Genomic DNA, 20,000 nt, shown 5'->3' on the forward strand with positions numbered 1-20,000 from the left:
TCTCTCTCTCTCTGTCTCTCTCTCTGTCTCTCTCTCTCTCTCTCTCTCTCTCTCTGTCTCTCTCTCTGTCTCTCTCTCTGTCTCTCTCTCTGTCGCTCTCTCTGTCGCTCTCTCTGTCGCTCTCTCTGTCGCTCTCTCTCTGTCGCTCTCTCTCTGTCGCTCTCTCTCTGTCGCTCTCTCTCTGTCGCTCTCTCTCTGTCGCTCTCTCTCTGTCGCTCTCTCTCTGTCGCTCTCTCTCTGTCGCTCTCTCTCTGTCGCTCTCTCTCTGTCGCTCTCTCTCTGTCGCTCTCTCTCTGTCGCTCTCTGTCTCTCACTCTCGCTGTCTCTCACTCTCTCTGTCTCTCACTCTCTCTGTCTCTCACTCTCTCTGTCTCTCACTCTCTCTGTCTCTCACTCTCTCTGTCTCTCTTTCTCTCTCTGTCTCTCTTTCTCTCTCTGTCTCTCTTTCTCTCTCTGTCTCTCTTTCTCTCTCTGTCTCTCGTTCTCTCTCTGTCTCTCGTTCTCACTCTGTCTCTCTTTCTCACTCTGTCTGTCTCTCACACAAACGCACACACACTCTCACTCTATCTCCCACTCTCTCACTCTCTCACACTCTCTCTCACTCATCTCTCACACACACACATTCACATGTTCTCTCACATACTTACACACTCTCGCACACTCTCTCTCTCACACACACATTCACATGTTCTCTCACATACTTACATACTCTCTCACACTCATATACACACACACACTCACTCACTCACTCACTCACAGTCACAGAGTTAAGCAGCACAGGGAGATAAGGTGGTTCGGAAGGCAGATAGAATACTTGCCTTTATTAGCCAAGGCTTAGAACGTAAGAGCAGGGGGTGGTTTACGCTGGAGCTGTATAAAACACTGGTGAGACCACAGCTGGAGCACTGTGTGCAGTTCCAGAATCCACATTATAGGAAGGAAAACAGCCCTGGCCTATCCAGTCTCTCTTCATAGCTGGAACACTCCAGCCCAGACCACATCCTGGTGAATCTCCTCTGCACCCCCTCCAGTGCAATCACATCCTTCCTATAATGTGGTGACCAGAACTGCACACAGTACTCCAGCTGTGGCCTCACCAAGGGTCTATACAACTCCAACATGACCTCCCTACCTTTGTAATCTATACCTCGATGGGTAAAGGCAAGTGTCCCATGTACCTTCCTAACCACCTTATCTCCCTGTGCTGCTTCCTTCAGGGATCTCTGGACATGTACACCGAGGTCCCTCTGACCCTCAGTACTCCCTAGAGTCCGACCATTCATCGTGTGTTCCCTTGCTGTGTTATTCCTCCAGAAATCCATCACCTCGCACTTCTCAGGATTAAATTCCATTTGCCACTGCTCTGCCCATCCCACCAGCCCGTCTATGTCGTCCTGTAATCTAACGCTTCCCTCCTCACTATTTACGATACCACCAATTGTCATGTCATCTGTGAACTTACCGATCGTACCTCCCGATATTCAGGTCTGAATCATTACCGTACGCTGCAAACAGCCAGGGTCCCAGCACCAATCCCCGTGGTACACCACTCGTCACAGGCTTCCAATCGCAAAAACAAGCTTCGACCATCACCCTCCCTCTCCTGTCACTAGCCCAATTCTGGGTCCGAATCGCCCTGGATCCGATGGCCTCTTACCCTCTTGACCAGTCTCCCACGCAGGACCTTGTCAAAAGCCTTACTGAAGTCCCATGTAGACTACAACAACCGCACTACCCTCACCTACACACCTAGTTACCTCCTCGAAAAATCCAATCCAATTTGTTAGGCATGACCCCCACCCCCCCCGCACCCCCCACCCGACAAAGCCTTGCTGACCATCCTTGATCAATCCCTGCCTCTCCCAGTGGAGATTAATCCTGTCCCTCGGGACCTTTTCCGACAGTTTCCCTACCACTGACATTAGACTTGCTGGCCTGTAGTCACCTGCTTTATCCCTCCAGCCCTGCTCGAATGATGGTACCGCATCCCCCAGCCCCTCTCCTGTGGCCAGAGAGAATATGAAAGTGAGTGTCGGAGCCCCTGCAATCTCCTCCCTCCCCTCATGTAGCAGCCTGGGGTGCATCTCCATCCGGTGCCTGGGGGGGGGGGGTTTATCCACTTTTTAAGCCCGCTAAAACCTCCTCCCTCTTGGCGCTAATCCGTTCATGTACATCACAGTCCCCCTCCCTGATTTCTACACCTACGTCGTCCTTCTCCAGAGTGAACACAGATGAAAAGTAATCATTTCAAACCTCCCCTACGTCCTCTGGCTCCACACACTTTGCTCCCTAATGGACCCTATTCTTTCCCTGGTTCTCCTCTTGCCCTTTGGATTTCCCTTTATCTTGCTGCCAGTGTTATTTCATACCCCCCTACACTCTTCTAATTACTTTTTTAAGTTCTCCCCCCCCACCCCCTACACATTCTATACTCCTCCTAGATGTAGACTTTCTTGCAAGTGGCTGCTCCCAGTCCACTTTGGCCAAATCCCGTCTTATCATACCGAAGTCGGCCTTCCCCCAATTCAGGACCTTTTATTTCCGGACCACCTTTGTCCTTTTCCACAGCTCCCTTAAATCTTACTGAGTTATGGTCACTATTACCGAAATGCTCCCCCATAGACACTTCTGCCACTGGCCCGGCTTCGTTTCCTAAAATTAGGTCTCCTCTCTTGTTGGACTTTCTAGCTGCTGGCTCAGAAAGCTCTCCTGGATACACTTTAAGAATCCCACCCCCCTCTAAGCCTTTCACTCGTTGTCTATCCCAGTTCATATTGGGGTAGTTGGAATCCCCCCACTATTACTACCCTATTATTTTGACTTTTCTCTGAGATTTGCCTACATATCTGCCCTTCTATGACTCCCTGGCCATTTGGGGTACACGCCCAGCAATGTGATTGTCCCCTTTTTTGTTCTTAAGTTCTACCCATATGGTCCATTGAGGAGCCTAAGATGTCCTCCCTCCTTGCTGCAGTAATTGACTCTTTGATCAATATTGCAATACCCCCTCCTCTTTAACAACACCCCCCCACACCCCCCCCCCCACATACACACACACACCCCTCAGCCCCCCTGACATGCCTGAAGATTCTATACCCTGGAATATTAAGCTGCCAGTCCTGTCCTTCCCTCAACCATGTCTCTGCGATAGCAGTCATATCATATTCCCATGTGTTAATCAACTTGTCCCTGGAATATTAAGCTGCCAGTCCTGCCCTTTCCTCAACCATGTCTCTGCGATAGCAGTCATATCATATTCCCACGTGTTAATCAACTTGTCTGTCTTACTCGCAAGACTCCTTGTGTTAAAATACATGCCAACCTGACCTTGCCATTATCCCTTGTGCCTTCACTTGGCTATAGACTGAATCTCCCCTCCGCCCCCACCCCACCCCAGAAACAGACCCAGGAAACGAAAGCCCTCCCTCCTGCACCACCTCTTCCACCACTCCTCCGTCCTGTCTAAGTTCCGGTTCCTGTCCTGACCAGCACGTGGTGCGGGGAGTAATCCGGAGGTGACTACCTTTTGAGGTCCTGTTTATTAATCTGTTTTCTAGCCCCCCCCCCCCCCCACCCACTAAACTCTGCTTGCAGGACCTCCTCCCTCTTTCCGCCTGTGTCGTCGGTACCGATATGTCCCACGATGTCCGCCTGTTCTCCCTCCCCCTTCAGAATGTCCTACAGCCATTCAGCAACATCCTTGACCCTGGCACCAGGGAGGCAACCATACCACCCTGGAGTCCACGTCTCCGGCCGCAGGAGCACCTGTCTGCACCCCTCCCAGTTGACTGCCCCTCCTCTCTGTCTCCCCCAGCCCACCCTGTGTAGCTGGGCTACCCAGAGGAGGGGTCACCCAGACCGTTTCCCTGCACAGAGAAACTGTCCTGAGGGAGATGACACCCCCACCCCCGGGGATTCCCCGCCTATTTCCCTTCTCCGAGCTGGTGCTCACCCATTCACCTACTCCCTCTCTGGCTGCCCCCCTCCCCGCCAAGCCTGGCCGATGTGCCGCTCTGTCTCCGGATCCCGTGGCTCGAGCTGGTCAAGCCGGGGTTGCTTCCTGCCCATGTGGTCGCCCGGACTGTAAGGAGCATCTCCGAATCCCCACCAGCTGCAGCAGCCGGGAATGAGCTCCCCAACACAGCTTTCATTACAATACTCTCACCCTAACATACACTGAAACACACTCACACACTCACACACTCACACACTCACACACTCACACACTCACACTCTCACACTCTCACACTCTCACACTCTCACACTCTCACACTCACGCACACACTCTCACACACTCTCTCACTCTCTCACTCTCTCACTCTCTCACTCTCTCACACTCTCACACTCTCACACTCTCACACTCTCACACTCTCACACTCTCACACTCACGCACACACTCTCTCACTCTCTCACTCTCTCACTCTCTCACTCTCTCACACTCTCACACTCTCACACTCTTACACTCTCACACTCTCTCACACTCTCTCACACTCTCTCACACTCTCTCACACACTCTCACACACTCTCACACACTCTCACACACTCTCACACACTCTCACACACTCTCACACACTCTCACACTCACTCACACACACACTCTCACACTCACTCACACTCTCACTCACTCATTCACTCTCACACTCACACTCACACTCACACTCACACACACACTCACTCACACTCTCACTCACACTCACACTCACTCACTCACTCACACACACTCACACACACTCACACTCTCACATTCACACACTCACACACTCACTCACACACTCTCAAACTTACACACACACACACACACACACACACTCACACTCTCACACACTCTCACACACTCTCACACACTCTCACACACACACTCTCACACACTCTCACACACACACACTCACACACACACACTCTCACACACACACTCTCACACACACACTCTCACACACACACTCTCACACACACACTCTCACACACACACTCTCACACACACACTCACGCACTCACTCACACCCACACACTCACACACTCACACAACCACTCACACACTCACACAACCACTCACACATTCACACACTCACACACCCACTCACACACCCACTCTCACACCCACTCTCACACCCACTCTCACACCCACTCTCACACCCACTCTCACACCCACTCTCACACCCACTCTCACACCCACTCTCACACCCACTCTCACACCCACTCTCACACCCACTCTCACACCCACTCTCACACCCACTCTCACACACTCTCTCACACACTCTCTCACACACACTCTCACACACACTCTCACACACACTCTCTCACACACTCTCTCACACACACTCTCACACACACTCTCTCACACACTCTCACACACACTCTCACACACACTCTCACACACACTCTCACACTCTCTCACTCTCACACTCTCTCACTCTCTCACTCTCTCTCACACGTACTCTCTCACGCGCTCTCTCTCACGCGCTCTCTCTCACGCGCTCTCTCTCACGCGCTCTCTCTCACGCGCTCTCTCTCACGCGCACTCTCTCACGCGCACTCTCTCACGCGCACTCACGCGCACTCTCACACGCGCACTCTCACACGCGCACTCTCACACGCGCACTCTCTCACGCGCTCTCTCACACGCGCTCTCTCACGCGCGCTCTCTCTCACGCGCGCTCTCTCTCACGCGCGCTCTCTCTCTCACGCGCGTGCTCTCTCTCACGCGCGCGCTCTCTCTCACGCGCGCACTCTCTCTCACGCGCGCGCACTCTCTCTCACGCGCGCGCACTCTCTCTCACGCGCGCGCACTCTCTCTCACGCGCGCGCTCTCTCTCTCACGCGCGCGCTCTCTCTCTCACGCGCGCGCTCTCTCTCTCACGCGCGCGCTCTCTCTCTCACGCGCGCGCTCTCTCTCTCACGCGCGCGCTCTCTCTCTCACGCGCGCGCTCTCTCTCACGCGCGCGCTCTCTCTCACGCGCGCGCTCTCTCTCTCTCGCGCGCTCTCTCTCTCTCACGCGCGCTCTCTCTCTCTCACGCGCGCTCTCTCTCTCTCACGCGCGCTCTCTCTCTCTCACGCGCGCTCTCTCTCTCTCACGCGCGCTCTCTCTCTCTCACGCGCGCTCTCTCTCTCTCACGCGCGCTCTCTCTCTCTCACGCGTGCTCTCTCTCTCTCACGCGCGCTCTCTCTCTCTCACGCGCGCTCTCTCTCTCTCACGCGCGCTCTCTCTCTCTCACGCGCGCTCTCTCTCTCTCACGCGCGCTCTCTCTCTCTCACGCGCGCTCTCTCTCTCTCTCTCTCGCGCGCTCTCTCTCACGCGCGCTCTCTCTCTCTCTCTCTCTCTCGCGCGCTCTCTCTCTCTCTCTCGCGCGCTCTCTCTCTCTCTCTCGCGCGCTCTCTCTCTCTCTCTCGCGCGCTCTCTCTCTCTCTCTCGCGCGCTCTCTCTCTCTCTCTCTCGCGCGCTCTCTCTCTCTCTCTCTCGCGCGCTCTCTCTCTCTCTCTCTCACTTGCTCTGTCTCTCTCTCTCACTTGCTCTGTCTCTCTCTCTCACTTGCTCTGTCTCTCTCTCTCACTCTCACGCTCTCTCTCTCTCACTTGCTCTCTCTCTCTCTCTCACTTGCTCTCTCTCTCTCTCTCTCACTTGCTCTCTCTCTCTCTCTCTCACTTGCTCTCTCTCTCTCATGCTCTCTCTCTCTCTCTCACGCTCTCTCTCTCTCTCTCACGCTCTCTCTCTAACGCTCACACACACACACGCTGGCACCTCACTCCTGACCTCATTACAGCCTCGGTTCGAACATGGACACAAGAGCTCAGCTCCCGAGGTGAGTTGAGAGTGACTGCCCTTAACATCGAGGCAGCATTTGACCCGAGTGTGGCATCAAGGAGTCCTGGCAAAACTGGAGTCAATGGGAATCAGGGGGAAAACTCTCCGCTGGTTGGAGTCATACCCAACGCAAAGGAAGATGGTTGTGGTTGTTGGAGGTCAGTCATCTCAGCTCCAGGACATCACTGCAGGAGTTCCTCAGGGTTAGTGTCCTCGGCCCAACCACCTTCAGCTGCTTCACCAATGACCTTCCCTCCATCATAAGGTCAGAAGTGGGGATGTTCGCTGATGGTTGCACAATGTTCAGCACCATTCGCGACTCCTCAGATACTGAAGCAGTCCCATGTCCAAATGCAGCAAGACCTGGACAATATCCAGGCTCAGGGCTGAGAAGTAACCTTCACCCCACACAAGTGTCAGGCAATGACCATCTCCAACAAGAGAGAATCCAACCATCGCCCCCTTGACATTCAATGGGCATTACCCTCAGTGAATCCCCCACTATCAACATCCTGGGGGTGACCACTGACCAGAAACTGAACTGGGACCAGCCACATAAATACTGTGGCGAACAAGAGCAGGTCAGAGGCTGGGAATCCTGCGGAGAGTAACTCACCTCCTGACTCCCCAAAGCCTGTCCACCATCTACAAGGCACAAGGCAGGAGTGTGATGGGATACTCCCCACTTGCCTGGATGAGTGCAGCTCCCACAACACTCAAGAAGCTCGACACCGTCCAGGACAAAGCAGCCCCGCTTGATCGGCACCCCATCCACAAACATTCACTCCCTCCACCACCGACGCACAGTAGCAGCAGCGTGTGTACCATCTACAAGATGCACTGCAGCAACTCACTAAGGCTCCTTCGACAGCACCTTCCAAACCCACGACCACTACCATCTAGAAGGACAAGGGCAGCAGATACATGGGGAACACCCCCACCTGGAAGTTCCCCTCCGAGCCACTCACCATCCTGACTTGGAAATATATCGGCTGTTCCTTCACTGTCGCTGGGTCAAAATCCCGGAACTCCCTCCCTAACAGCGCCGTGGGTGTACCTACACCACACGGACAAAATCCTGGAACTCCCTCCCTAACAGTGCCGTGGGTGTACCTACACCACACGGACAAAATCCTGGAACTCCCTCCCTAACAGCGCCGTGGGTGTACCTACACCACAGGGACTGCAGCGGCTCAAGGAGGCACCACCTTCTCAAGGGGGTAATTAGGGATGGGCAATAAATGCTGGGAACAGCCAGCAACACCCACATCCAATAAATTCATTAAAAAAGATGCACACTCACACACGCACTTCCAGGTGGTGGTGTTCCTGACTGTCTGCTGTCCTTGTATATACATCTCCCTCCGACAGTGTAGCACTCCCTCAGTACTGACCCTCTGACAGTGCAGCACTCCCTCAGTACTGACCCTCTGACAGTGCGGCACTCCCTCAGTACTGACCCTCTGACAGTGTGGCACTCCCTCAGTACTGACCCTCTGACAGTGCAGCACTCCCTCAGTACTGACCCTCTGACAATGCAGCACTCCCTCAGTACTGACCCTCTGACAGTGCAGCACTCCCTCAGTACTGACCCTCTGACAGTGCAGCACTCCCTCAGTACTGACCCTCTGACAGTGCAGCACTCCCTCAGTACTGACACTCTGACAGTGCGGCACTCCCTCAGTACTGACCCTCTGACAGTGTGGCACTCCCTCAGTACTGACCCTCTGACAGTGCAGCACTCCCTCAGTACTGACCCTCTGACAATGCAGCACTCCCTCAGTACTGACCCTCTGACAGTGCAGCACTCCCTCAGTACTGACCCTCTGACAGTGCAGCACTCCCTCAGTACTGACCCTCTGACAGTGCAGCACTCCCTCAGTACTGACACTCTGACAGTGCGGCACTCCCTCAGTACTGACCCTCTGACAGTGCAGCACTCCCTCAGTACTGACCCTCTGACAGTGCGGCACTCCCTCAGTACTGACCCTCTGACAGTGCGGCACTCCCTCAGTACTGACCCTCTGACAGTGCAGCACTCCCTCAGTACTGACCCTCTGACAGTGCAGCACTCCCTCAGTACTGACCCTCTGACAGTGCGGCACTCCCTCAGTACTGACCCTCTGACAGTGCAGCACTCCCTCAGTACTGGCACCGGGGGGAGTGTCGGCCTGGATTATGGGGCTCCCCGGTCTATACTACATCCTTTTGTTGGTTAACCCCACAGATCATCTTGATGGTGATTGGTCCAAGGAGGATTTGGAAGCCGATGGACATTGGAATCGAACCTCTCTGCCTGGGAGGCAATCGCTGAGGTACAGGCACCAGCAATCGGTTGAGGGGATGTCTTTAGACCGGGACCCTGGAGTGTGCTCCGGTACCCCTGAAGTTGAGGGTTGGGCGCTCGATGGAAGCTGTTCGCCAGCACTGGCTGCTCTCCCGATGTTTAAGAAGCGTCTGCTCAGGTCTGTACATGAGGCGTTCAATATCTGAGCTGAAATATCGATTCAATATTCACCTTTAATTCAATATTAAAGACTGTCAGGTGGGGGATGGGTCTCCCCGTGGGGACTGACCCCTCGCTGGGGGGAGGAGGGGGATGGGTCTCCCCATGGGGACTGACCCCTCGCTGGGGGGAGGGGACGGGGTCTCGCTCTGACATTGGAGAGAATATTAATGCTGAATCTACACACTCCAGGCAGGTTCGGAGCGAGGAGTCTGGGTCGATCAGCAGTTGGCAAATGTGGATGTCCAGCCGGTATCACTCCCTGAGGCAATTCCACTCCGAGGCCCGGAATGCTCTGGACTATGTGAAACTCTGGAGGAGCTCATTACATCAGATTGAAGGTACGACTTACACCGATCCACAATATAACAGACGTGAGCATTCAGCAGGATAAGGATAGAAACTGTGAAACAGTACATAGTCCGTGTAAGGATCACTCACTGTGTAACTGTACAGAGTCAGTGTTTATTCAGGGTAAGGATCACTCACTGTGTAACTGTACAGAGTCACTGTTTATTCAGGGTAAGGATCACTCACTGTGTAACTGTACAGAGTCAGTGTTTATTCAGGGTAAGGATCACTCACTGTGTAACTGTACAGAGTCAGTGTTTATTAAGGGTAAGGATCACTCCCTGTGTAACTGTACAGAGTCACTATTTATTCAGGGTAAGGATCACTCACTGTGTAACTGTACAGAGTCAGTGTTTATTAAGGGTAAGGATCCCTCAGTGTGTAACTGTACAGAGTCACTATTTATTCAGAGTAAGGATCACTCACTGTGTAACTGTACAGATTCACTGTTTATTCAGCAGGGTAAGGATCACTCACTGTGTAACTGTACAGAGTCACTATTTATTCAGAGTAAGGATCACTCACTGTGTAACTGTACAGATTCACTGTTTATTCAGCAGGGTAAGGATCACTCACTGTGTAACTGTACAGAGTCACTATTTATTCAGAGTAAGGATCACTCACTGTGTAACTGTACAGAGTCACTGTTTATTCAGCAGGGTAAGGATCACTCACTGTGTAACTGTACAGAGTCACTGTTTATTCAGGGTAAGGATCACTCACTGTGTAACTGTACAGAGTCAGTGTTTATTCAGGGTAAGGATCACTCACTGTGTAACTGTACAGAGTCACTGTTTATTCGGGGTTAGGATCACTCACTGTGTAACTGTACAGAGTCAGTGTTTATTCAGGGTAAGGATCACTCACTGTGTAACTGTACAGAGTCACTGTTTATTCAGGGTAAGGATCACTCACTGTGTAACTGTACAGAATCACTGTTTATTCAGCAGGGTAAGGATCACTCACTGTGTAACTGTACAGAGTCACTGTTTATTCAGGGTAAGGATTACTCACTGTGTAACTGTACAGAGTCACTGTTTATTCAGCAGGGTAAGGATCACTCACTGTGTAACTGTACAGAGTCACTGTTTATTCAGCAGGGTAACGATCACTCACTGTGTAACTGTACAGAGTCACTGTTTATTCAGGGTAAGGATCACTCACTGTGTAACTGTACAGAGTCAGTGTTTATTCAGGGTAAGGATCACTCACTGTGTAACTGTACAGAGTCACTGTTTATTCGGGGTTAGGATCACTCACTGTGTAACTGTACAGAGTCAGTGTTTATTCAGGGTAAGGATCACTCACTGTGTAACTGTACAGAGTCACTGTTTATTCAGGGTAAGGATCACTCACTGTGTAAATGTACAGAATCACTGTTTATTCAGCAGGGTAAGGATCACTCACTGTGTAACTGTACAGAGTCACTGTTTATTCAGCAGGGTAACGATCACTCACTGTGTAACTGTACAGAGTCACTGTTTATTCAGGGTAAGGATCACTCACTGTGTAACTGTACAGAGTCAGTGTCTATTCAGCAGGGTAAGGATCACTCACTGTGTAACTGTACAGAGTCACTGTTTATTCAGGGTAAGGATCACTCACTGTGTAACTGTACAGAGTCAGTGTTTATTCAGGGTAAGGATCACTCACTGTGTAACTGTACAGAGTCAGTGTTTATTCAGGGTAAGGATCACTCACTGTGTAACTGTACAGAGTCAGTGTCTATTCAGCAGGGTAAGGATCACTCACTGTGTAACTGTACAGAGTCACTGTTTATTCAGGGTAACGATCACTCACTGTGTAACTGTACAGAGTCACTGTTTATTCAGGGTAACGATCACTCACTGTGTAACTGTACAGAGTCACTGTTTATTCAGGGTAAGGATCACTCACTGTGTAACTGTACAGAGTCACTGTTTATTCAGGGTAACGATCACTCACTGTGTAACTGTACAGAGTCACTGTTTATTCAGGGTAAGCATCACTCACTGTGTAACTGTACAGAGTCACTGTTTATTCAGGGTAACGATCACTCACTGTGTAACTGTACAGAGTCACTGTTTATTCAGGGTAAGGATCACTCACTGTGTAACTGTACAGAGTCACTGTTTATTCAGGGTAAGGATCACTCACTGTGTAACTGTACAGAGTCACTGTTTATTCAGGGTAAGCATCACTCACTGTATAACTGTACAGAGTCACTGTTTATTCAGGGTAAGGATCACTCACTGTGTAACTGTACAGAGTCACTGTTTATTCAGGGTAAGGATCACTCACTGTGTAACTGTACAGAGTCACTGTTTATTCAGGGTAAGGATCACTCACTGTGTAACTGTACAGAGTCAGTGTCTATTCAGCAGGGTAAGGATCACTCACTGTGTAACTGTACAGATTCACTGTTTATTCAGGGTAAGGATCACTCACTGTATAACTGTACAGAGTCACTGTTTATTCAGGGTAAGGATCACTCACTGTGTAACTGTACAGAGTCACTGTTTATTCAGGGTAAGGATCACTCACTGTGTAACTGTACAGAGTCACTGTTTATTCAGGGTAAGGATCACTCACTGTGTTACTGTACAGAGTCACTGTTTATTCAGCAGGGTAAGGATCACTCACTGTGTAACTGTACAGAGTCACTGTTTTTCAGGGTAAGGATCACTCACTGTGTAACTGTACAGAGTCACTGTTTACTCAGGGTAAGGATCACTCACTGTGTAACTGTACAGAGTCACTGTTTATTCAGCAGGGTAAGGATCACTCACTGTGTAACTGTATAGAGTCACTGTTTATTCAGGGTAAGGGTCACTCACTGTGTAACTGTACAGTGTCAGTGTTTATTCAGCAGGGTAAGGATCACTCACTGTGTAACTGTACAGAGTCACTGTTTATTCAGGGTAGGGGTCAGTCACTGTGTAACTGTACAGAGTCACTGTTTATTCAGCAGGGTAAGGATCACTCACTGTGTAACTGTACAGAGTCAGTGTCTATTCAGCAGGGTAAGGCCTGATACCTGCGTCCTGTGCTCTGACCCGGAATCTCTCTCTCCTCTGCCAGGTCACTTTGGGACCGGGATCGGATCGTACTTCAGTTTCCTGCGTTTCTTGCTGCTGCTGAACATTTGCACCTTTTTACTAATCGCTTCATTTGTGGTGGTTCCAGTCATCATTCGGGAGAGATTCGGGACGCAGCATGTGGTCCCAGCCACAGGTAAGGTGCAGCTCATCTTGTCCACTGTTCCAGCCTTCTAGCCGCTCCTTGAGTCGGTGTTTGAAGGAATCGATAGCTAACAGCCGATCTTCGCATTTCTGATTTCAGCCTCCCCTGTACAGGCGGCAAATTGTACACAGTACGATCGCACAGACCTGGGGCTGGTCAACTTTTATGACTATGGCATGAACATCTTGTCAGGAACGGTAAGTCCCATATCATTACTGAGGGAGTGCTGCACTGTCAGAGGGTCAGTACTGAGGGAGTGCTGCACTGTCAGAGGGTCAGTACTGAGGGAGTGCTGCACTGTCAGAGGGTCAGTACTGAGGGAGTGCTGCACTGTCAGAGGGTCAGTACTGAGGGAGTGCCGCACTGTCAGAGGGTCAGTACTGAGGGAGTGCTGCACTGTCAGAGTGTCAGTGCTGAGGGAGTGCCGCACTGTCAGAGGGTCAGTACTGAGGGAGTGCTGCACTGTCAGAGGGTCAGTACTGAGGGAGTGCTGCACTGTCAGAGGGTCAGTACTGAGGGAGTGCTGCACTGTCAGAGGGTCAGTACTGAGGGAGTGCTGCACTGTCAGAGGGTCAGTACTGAGGGAGTGCTGCACTGTCTGAGGGTCAGTACTGAGGGAGTGCCGCACTGTCAGAGGGTCAGTACTGAGGGAGTGCCGCACTGTCAGAGGGTCAGTACTGAGGGAGTGCCGCACTGTCAGAGGGTCAGTACTGAGGGAGTGCCGCACTGTCAGAGGGTCAGTACTGAGGGAGTGCCGCACTGTCAGAGGGTCAGTACTGAGGGAGTGCCGCACTGTCAGAGGGTCAGTACTGAGGGAGTGCTGCACTGTCAGAGGGTCAGTACTGAGGGAGTGCCGCACTGTCAGAGGGTCAGTACTGAGGGAGTGCCGCACTGTCAGAGGGTCAGTACTGAGGGAGTGCTGCACTGTCAGAGGGTCAGTACTGAGGGAGTGCCGCACTGTCAGAGGGTCAGTACTGAGGGAGTGCTGCACTGTCGGAGGGTCAGTACTGAGGGAGTGCCGCACTGTCGGAGGGTCAGTACTGAGGGAGTGCCGCACTGTCAGAGGGTCAGTACTGAGGGAGTGCCGCACTGTCAGAGTGTCAGTACTGAGGGAGTGCTGCATTGTCAGGGGGTCAGTACTGAGGGAGTGCCGCACTGTCAGAGGGTCAGTGCTGAGGGAGTGCTGCACTGTCAGAGGGTCAGTACTGAGGGAGTGCCGCACTGTCAGAGGGTCAGTACAGCGGGAGTGCCGCACTGTCAGAGGGTCAGTACTGAGGGAGTGCCGCACTGTCGGAGGGTCAGTACTGAGGGAGTGCTGCACTGTCAGAGGGTCAGTACTGAGGGAGTGCCGCACTGTCGGAGGGTCAGTACTGAGGGAGTGCCGCACTGTCAGAGGGTCAGTACTGAGGGAATGCCGCACTGTCAGAGGGTCAGTACTGAGGGAGTGCTGCACTGTCAGTGGGTCAGTACTGAGCGAGTGCTGCACTGTCAGAGGGTCAGTACTGAGGGAGTGCCGCACTGTCAGAGGGTCAGTACTGAGGGAGTGCTGCACTGTCAGAGGGTCAGTACTGAGGGAGTGCCGCACTGTCGGAGGGTCAGTACTGAAGGAGTGCTGCATTGTCAGAGGGTCAGTACTGAGGGAGTGCTGCACTGTCAGAGGGTCAGTACTGAGGGAGTGCTGCACTGTCAGAGGGTCAGTACTGAGGGAGTGCTGCACTGTCAGAGGGTCAGTACTGAGGGAGTGCCGCACTGTCAGAGTGTCAGTACTGAGGGACTGCTGTACAGTCAGAGGGTCAGTACTGAGGGAGTGCTGCACTGTCAGAGGGTCAGTACTGAGGGAGTGCTGCACTGTCAGAGGGTCAGTACTGAGGGAGTGCTGCACTGTCAGAGGGTCAGTACTGAGGGAGTGCCGCACTGTCGGAGGGTCAGTGCTGAGGGTGTGCCGCACTGTCGGAGGGTCAGTACTGAGGGAGTGCTGCACTGTCAGAGGGTCAGTACTGAGGGAGTGCTGCACTGTCAGAGGGTCAGTACTGAGGGAGTGCTGCACTGTCAGAGGGTCAGTACTGAGGGAGTGCCGCACTGTCGGAGGGTCAGTACTGAGGGAGTGCCGCACTGTCAGAGGGTCAGTACTGAGGGAGTGCTGCACTGTCAGAGGGTCAGTACTGAGGGAGTGCCGCACTGTCGGAGGGTCAGTACTGAGGGAGTGCTGCACTGTCGGAGGGTCAGTACTGAGGGAGTGCCGCACTGTCAGAGGGTCAGTACTGAGGGAGTGCCGCACTGTCAGAGGGTCAGTACTGAGGGAGTGCCGCATTGTTGGAGGGTCAGTACTGAGGGAGTGCCGCACTGTCGGAGGGTCAGTACTGAGGGAGTGCTGCACTGTCAGAGGGTCAGTGCTGAGGGAGTGCTGCACTGTCAGAGGGTCAGTACTGAGGGAGTGCTGCACTGTCAGAGGGTCAGTACTGAGGGAGTGCTGCACTGTCAGAGGGTCAGTAAAGAGGGAGTGCTGCACTGTCAGTGAGTCTGTACTGAGGGAGTGCTGCACTGTCAGAGGGTCAGTACTGAGGGAGTGCTGCACTGTTAGAGGGTCAGTACTGAGGGAGTGCTGCAATCTCAGTGAGTGTGTACTGAGGGAGTGCTGCACTGTCAGAGGGTCAGTACTGAGGGAGTGCCGCACTCTCTGAGGGTCAGTACTGAGGGAGTGCCGCACTGTCAGAGGGTCAGTACTGAGGGAGTGCCGCACTGTCAGAGGGTCAGTACTGAGGGAGTGCTGCACTGTCAGAGGGTCAGTACTGAGGGAGTGCTGCACTGTCAGTGGGTCAGTACTGAGGGAGTGCTGCACTGTCAGAGGGTCAGTACTGAGGGAGTGCCGCACTGTCAGAGGGTCAGTACTGAGGGAGTGCTGCACTGTCAGAGGGTCAGTACTGAGGGAGTGCCGCACTGTCGGAGGGTCAGTACTGAAGGAGTGCTGCATTGTCAGAGGGTCAGTACTGAGGGAGTGCTGCACTGTCAGAGGGTCAGTACTGAGGGAGTGCTGCACTGTCAGAGGGTCAGTACTGAGGGAGTGCTGCACTGTCAGAAGGTCAGTACTGAGGGAGTGCTGCACTGTCAGAGTGTCAGTACTGAGGGACTGCTGTACAGTCAGAGGGTCAGTACTGAGGGAGTGCTGCACTGTCAGAGGGTCAGTACTGAGGGAGTGCTGCACTGTCAGAGGGTCAGTACTGAGGGAGTGCTGCACTGTCAGAGGGTCAGTACTGAGGGAGTGCCGCACTGTCGGAGGGTCAGTGCTGAGGGTGTGCCGCACTGTCGGAGGGTCAGTACTGAGGGAGTGCTGCACTGTCAGAGGGTCAGGACTGAGGGAGTGCTGCACTGTCAGAGGGTCAGTACTGAGGGAGTGCTGCACTGTCAGAGGGTCAGTACTGAGGGAGTGCCGCACTGTCGGAGGGTCAGTACTGAGGGAGTGCTGCACTGTCAGAGGGTCAGTACTGAGGGAGTGCTGCACTGTCAGAGGGTCAGTACTGAGGGAGTGCCGCACTGTCGGAGGGTCAGTACTGAGGGAGTGCTGCACTGTCGGAGGGTCAGTACTGAGGGAGTGCCGCACTGTCAGAGGGTCAGTACTGAGGGAGTGCCGCACTGTCAGAGGGTCAGTACTGAGGGAGTGCCACATTGTTGGAGGGTCAGTACTGAGGGAGTGCCGCACTGTCGGAGGGTCAGTACTGAGGGAGTGCTGCACTGTCAGAGGGTCAGTGCTGAGGGAGTGCTGCACTGTCAGAGGGTCAGTACTGAGGGAGTGCTGCACTGTCAGAGGGTCAGTACTGAGGGAGTGCTGCACTGTCAGAGGGTCAGTAAAGAGGGAGTGCTGCACTGTCAGAGGGTCAGTGCTGAGGGAGTGCCGCACTGTTGGAGGGTCAGTACTGAGGGAGTGCTGCACTGTTAGAGGGTCAGTACTGAGGGAGTGCTGCACTGTCAGAGGGTCAGTACTGAGGGAGTGCTGCACTGTCAGAGGGTCAGTACTGAGGGAGTGCCGCACTGTCAGAGGGTCAGTACTGAGGGAGTGCCGCACTGTCAGAGGGTCAGTACTGAGGGAGTGCCGCACTGTCAGAGGGTCAGTACTGAGGGAGTGCTGCACTGTCAGAGGGTCAGTACTGAGGGAGTGCTGCACTGTCAGTGGGTCAGTACTGAGCGAGTGCTGCACTGTCAGAGGGTCAGTACTGAGGGAGTGCCGCACTGTCAGAGGGTCAGTACTGAGGGAGTGCTGCACTGTCAGAGGGTCAGTACTGAGGGAGTGCCGCACTGTCAGAGGGTCAGTACTGAAGGAGTGCTGCATTGTCAGAGGGTCAGTACTGAGGGAGTGCTGCACTGTCAGAGGGTCAGTACTGAGGGAGTGCTGCACTGTCAGAGGGTCAGTACTGAGGGAGTGCTGCACTGTCAGAAGGTCAGTACTGAGGGAGTGCTGCACTGTCAGAGTGTCAGTACTGAGGGACTGCTGTACAGTCAGAGGGTCAGTACTGAGGGAGTGCTGCACTGTCAGAGGGTCAGTACTGAGGGAGTGCTGCACTGTCAGAGGGTCAGTACTGAGGGAGTGCTGCACTGTCAGAGGGTCAGTACTGAGGGAGTGCCGCACTGTCGGAGGGTCAGTGCTGAGGGTGTGCCGCACTGTCGGAGGGTCAGTACTGAGGGAGTGCTGCACTGTCAGAGGGTCAGTACTGAGGGAGTGCTGCACTGTCAGAGGGTCAGTACTGAGGGAGTGCTGCACTGTCAGAGGGTCAGTACTGAGGGAGTGCCGCACTGTCGGAGGGTCAGTACTGAGGGAGTGCTGCACTGTCAGAGGGTCAGTACTGAGGGAGTGCTGCACTGTCAGAGGGTCAGTACTGAGGGAGTGCCGCACTGTCGGAGGGTCAGTACTGAGGGAGTGCTGCACTGTCGGAGGGTCAGTACTGAGGGAGTGCCGCACTGTCAGAGGGTCAGTACTAAGGGAGTGCCGCACTGTCAGAGGGTCAGTACTGAGGGAGTGCCGCATTGTTGGAGGGTCAGTACTGAGGGAGTGCCGCACTGTCGGAGGGTCAGTACTGAGGGAGTGCTGCACTGTCAGAGGGTCAGTGCTGAGGGAGTGCTGCACTGTCAGAGGGTCAGTACTGAGGGAGTGCTGCACTGTCAGAGGGTCAGTACTGAGGGAGTGCTGCACTGTCAGAGGGTCAGTAAAGAGGGAGTGCTGCACTGTCAGAGGGTCAGTGCTGAGGGAGTGCCGCACTGTTGGAGGGTCAGTACTGAGGGAGTGCTGCACTGTCAGAGGGTCAGTACTGAGGGAGTGCTGCACTGTCAGAGGGTCAGTACTGAGGGAGTGCTGCACTGTCAGAGGGTCAGTACTGAGGGAGTGCTGCACTGTCAGAGGGTCAGTACTGAGGGAGTGCCGCACTGTCAGAGGGTCAGTACTGAGGGAGTGCCGCACTGTCAGAGGGTCAGTACTGAGGGAGTGCCGCACTGTCAGAGGGTCAGTACTGAGGGAGTGCTGCACTGTCAGAGGGTCAGTACTGAGGGAGTGCCGCACTGTCGGAGGGTCAGTACTGAGGGAGTGCTGCACTGTCAGAGGGTCAGTACTGAGGGAATGCCGCACTGTCAGAGGGTCAGTACTGAGGGAGTGCTGCACTGTCAGTGGGTCAGTACTGAGCGAGTGCTGCACTGTCAGAGGGTCAGTACTGAGGGAGTGCCGCACTGTCAGAGGGTCAGTACTGAGGGAGTGCTGCACTGTCAGAGGGTCAGTACTGAGGGAGTGCCGCACTGTCGGAGGGTCAGTACTGAAGGAGTGCTGCATTGTCAGAGGGTCAGTACTGAGGGAGTGCTGCACTGTCAGAGGGTCAGTACTGAGGGAGTGCTGCACTGTCAGAGGGTCAGTACTGAGGGAGTGCTGCACTGTCAGAAGGTCAGTACTGAGGGAGTGCTGCACTGTCAGAGTGTCAGTACTGAGGGACTGCTGTACAGTCAGAGGGTCAGTACTGAGGGAGTGCTGCACTGTCAGAGGGTCAGTACTGAGGGAGTGCTGCACTGTCAGAGGGTCAGTACTGAGGGAGTGCTGCACTGTCAGAGGGTCAGTACTGAGGGAGTGCCGCACTGTCGGAGGGTCAGTGCTGAGGGTGTGCCGCACTGTCGGAGGGTCAGTACTGAGGGAGTGCTGCACTGTCGGAGGGTCAGTACTGAGGGAGTGCTGCACTGTCAGAGGGTCAGTACTGAGGGAGTGCCGCACTGTCAGAGGGTCAGTACTGAGGGAGTGCCGCACTGTCGGAGGGTCAGTACTGAGGGAGTGCCGCACTGTCGGAGGGTCAGTACTGAGGGAGTGCCGCACTGTCAGAGGGTCAGTGCTGAGGGAGTGCTGCACTGTCAGAGGGTCAGTACTGAGGGAGTGCTGCACTGTCAGAGGGTCAGTACTGAGGGAGTGCTGCACTGTCAGAGGGTCAGTAAAGAGGGAGTGCTGCACTGTCAGAGGGTCAGTGCTGAGGGAGTGCCGCACTGTTGGAGGGTCAGTACTGAGGGAGTGCTGCACTGTTAGCGGGTCAGTACTGAGGGAGTGCTGCACTGTCAGAGGGTCAGTACTGAGGGAGTGCTGCACTGTCAGAGGGTCAGTACTGAGGGAGTGCCGCACTGTCAGAGGGTCAGTACTGAGGGAGTGCCGCACTGTCAGAGGGTCAGTACTGAGGGAGTGCCGCACTGTCAGAGGGTCAGTACTGAGGGAGTGCCGCACTGTCAGAGGGTCAGTACTGAGGGAGTGCCGCACTGTCAGAGGGTCTGTACTGAGGGAGTGCTGCACTGTCAGAGGGTCAGTACTGAGGGAGTGCCGCACTGTCAGAGGGTCAGTACTGAGGGAGTGCCGCACTGTCGGAGGGTCAGTACTGAGGGAGTGCCGCACTGTCAGAGGGTCTGTACTGAGGGAGTGCTGCACTGTCAGAGGGTCAGTACTGAGGGAGTGCTGCACTGTCAGAGGGTCAGTACTGAGGGAGTGCCGCACTGTCAGAGGGTCAGTACTGAGGGAGTGCCGCACTGTCAGAGGGTCAGTACTGAGGGAGTGCCGCACTGTCAGAGGGTCAGTACTGAGGGAGTGCCGCACTGTCAGAGGGTCAGTACTGAGGGAG

The 20,000-nt window shown here is 54.0% G+C and overlaps 1 protein-coding gene across 1 annotated transcript in view; it reads left to right on the forward strand.

Moving 5' to 3' along the window:
* The window catches only part of LOC121275187 (transmembrane channel-like protein 7), a gene marked incomplete at its 3' end in the record, with an annotated part of 52,666 nt that overhangs the window by 910 nt on the left and 31,756 nt on the right, over window positions 1-20,000 (forward strand). The window contains exons 2-5 of the mRNA XM_041182606.1: window positions 9,028-9,265; window positions 9,499-9,647; window positions 12,718-12,870; window positions 12,979-13,076. Of these exons, the coding sequence (XP_041038540.1) occupies window positions 9,028-9,265; window positions 9,499-9,647; window positions 12,718-12,870; window positions 12,979-13,076 (638 nt within the window). The remainder of the gene's footprint in view (window positions 1-9,027; window positions 9,266-9,498; window positions 9,648-12,717; window positions 12,871-12,978; window positions 13,077-20,000) is intronic.

The sequence above is a fragment of the Carcharodon carcharias genome, unplaced genomic scaffold (genome assembly GCF_017639515.1).
Source record: "Carcharodon carcharias isolate sCarCar2 unplaced genomic scaffold, sCarCar2.pri scaffold_722_ctg1, whole genome shotgun sequence".
Lineage (NCBI taxonomy): Eukaryota > Metazoa > Chordata > Chondrichthyes > Lamniformes > Lamnidae > Carcharodon > Carcharodon carcharias.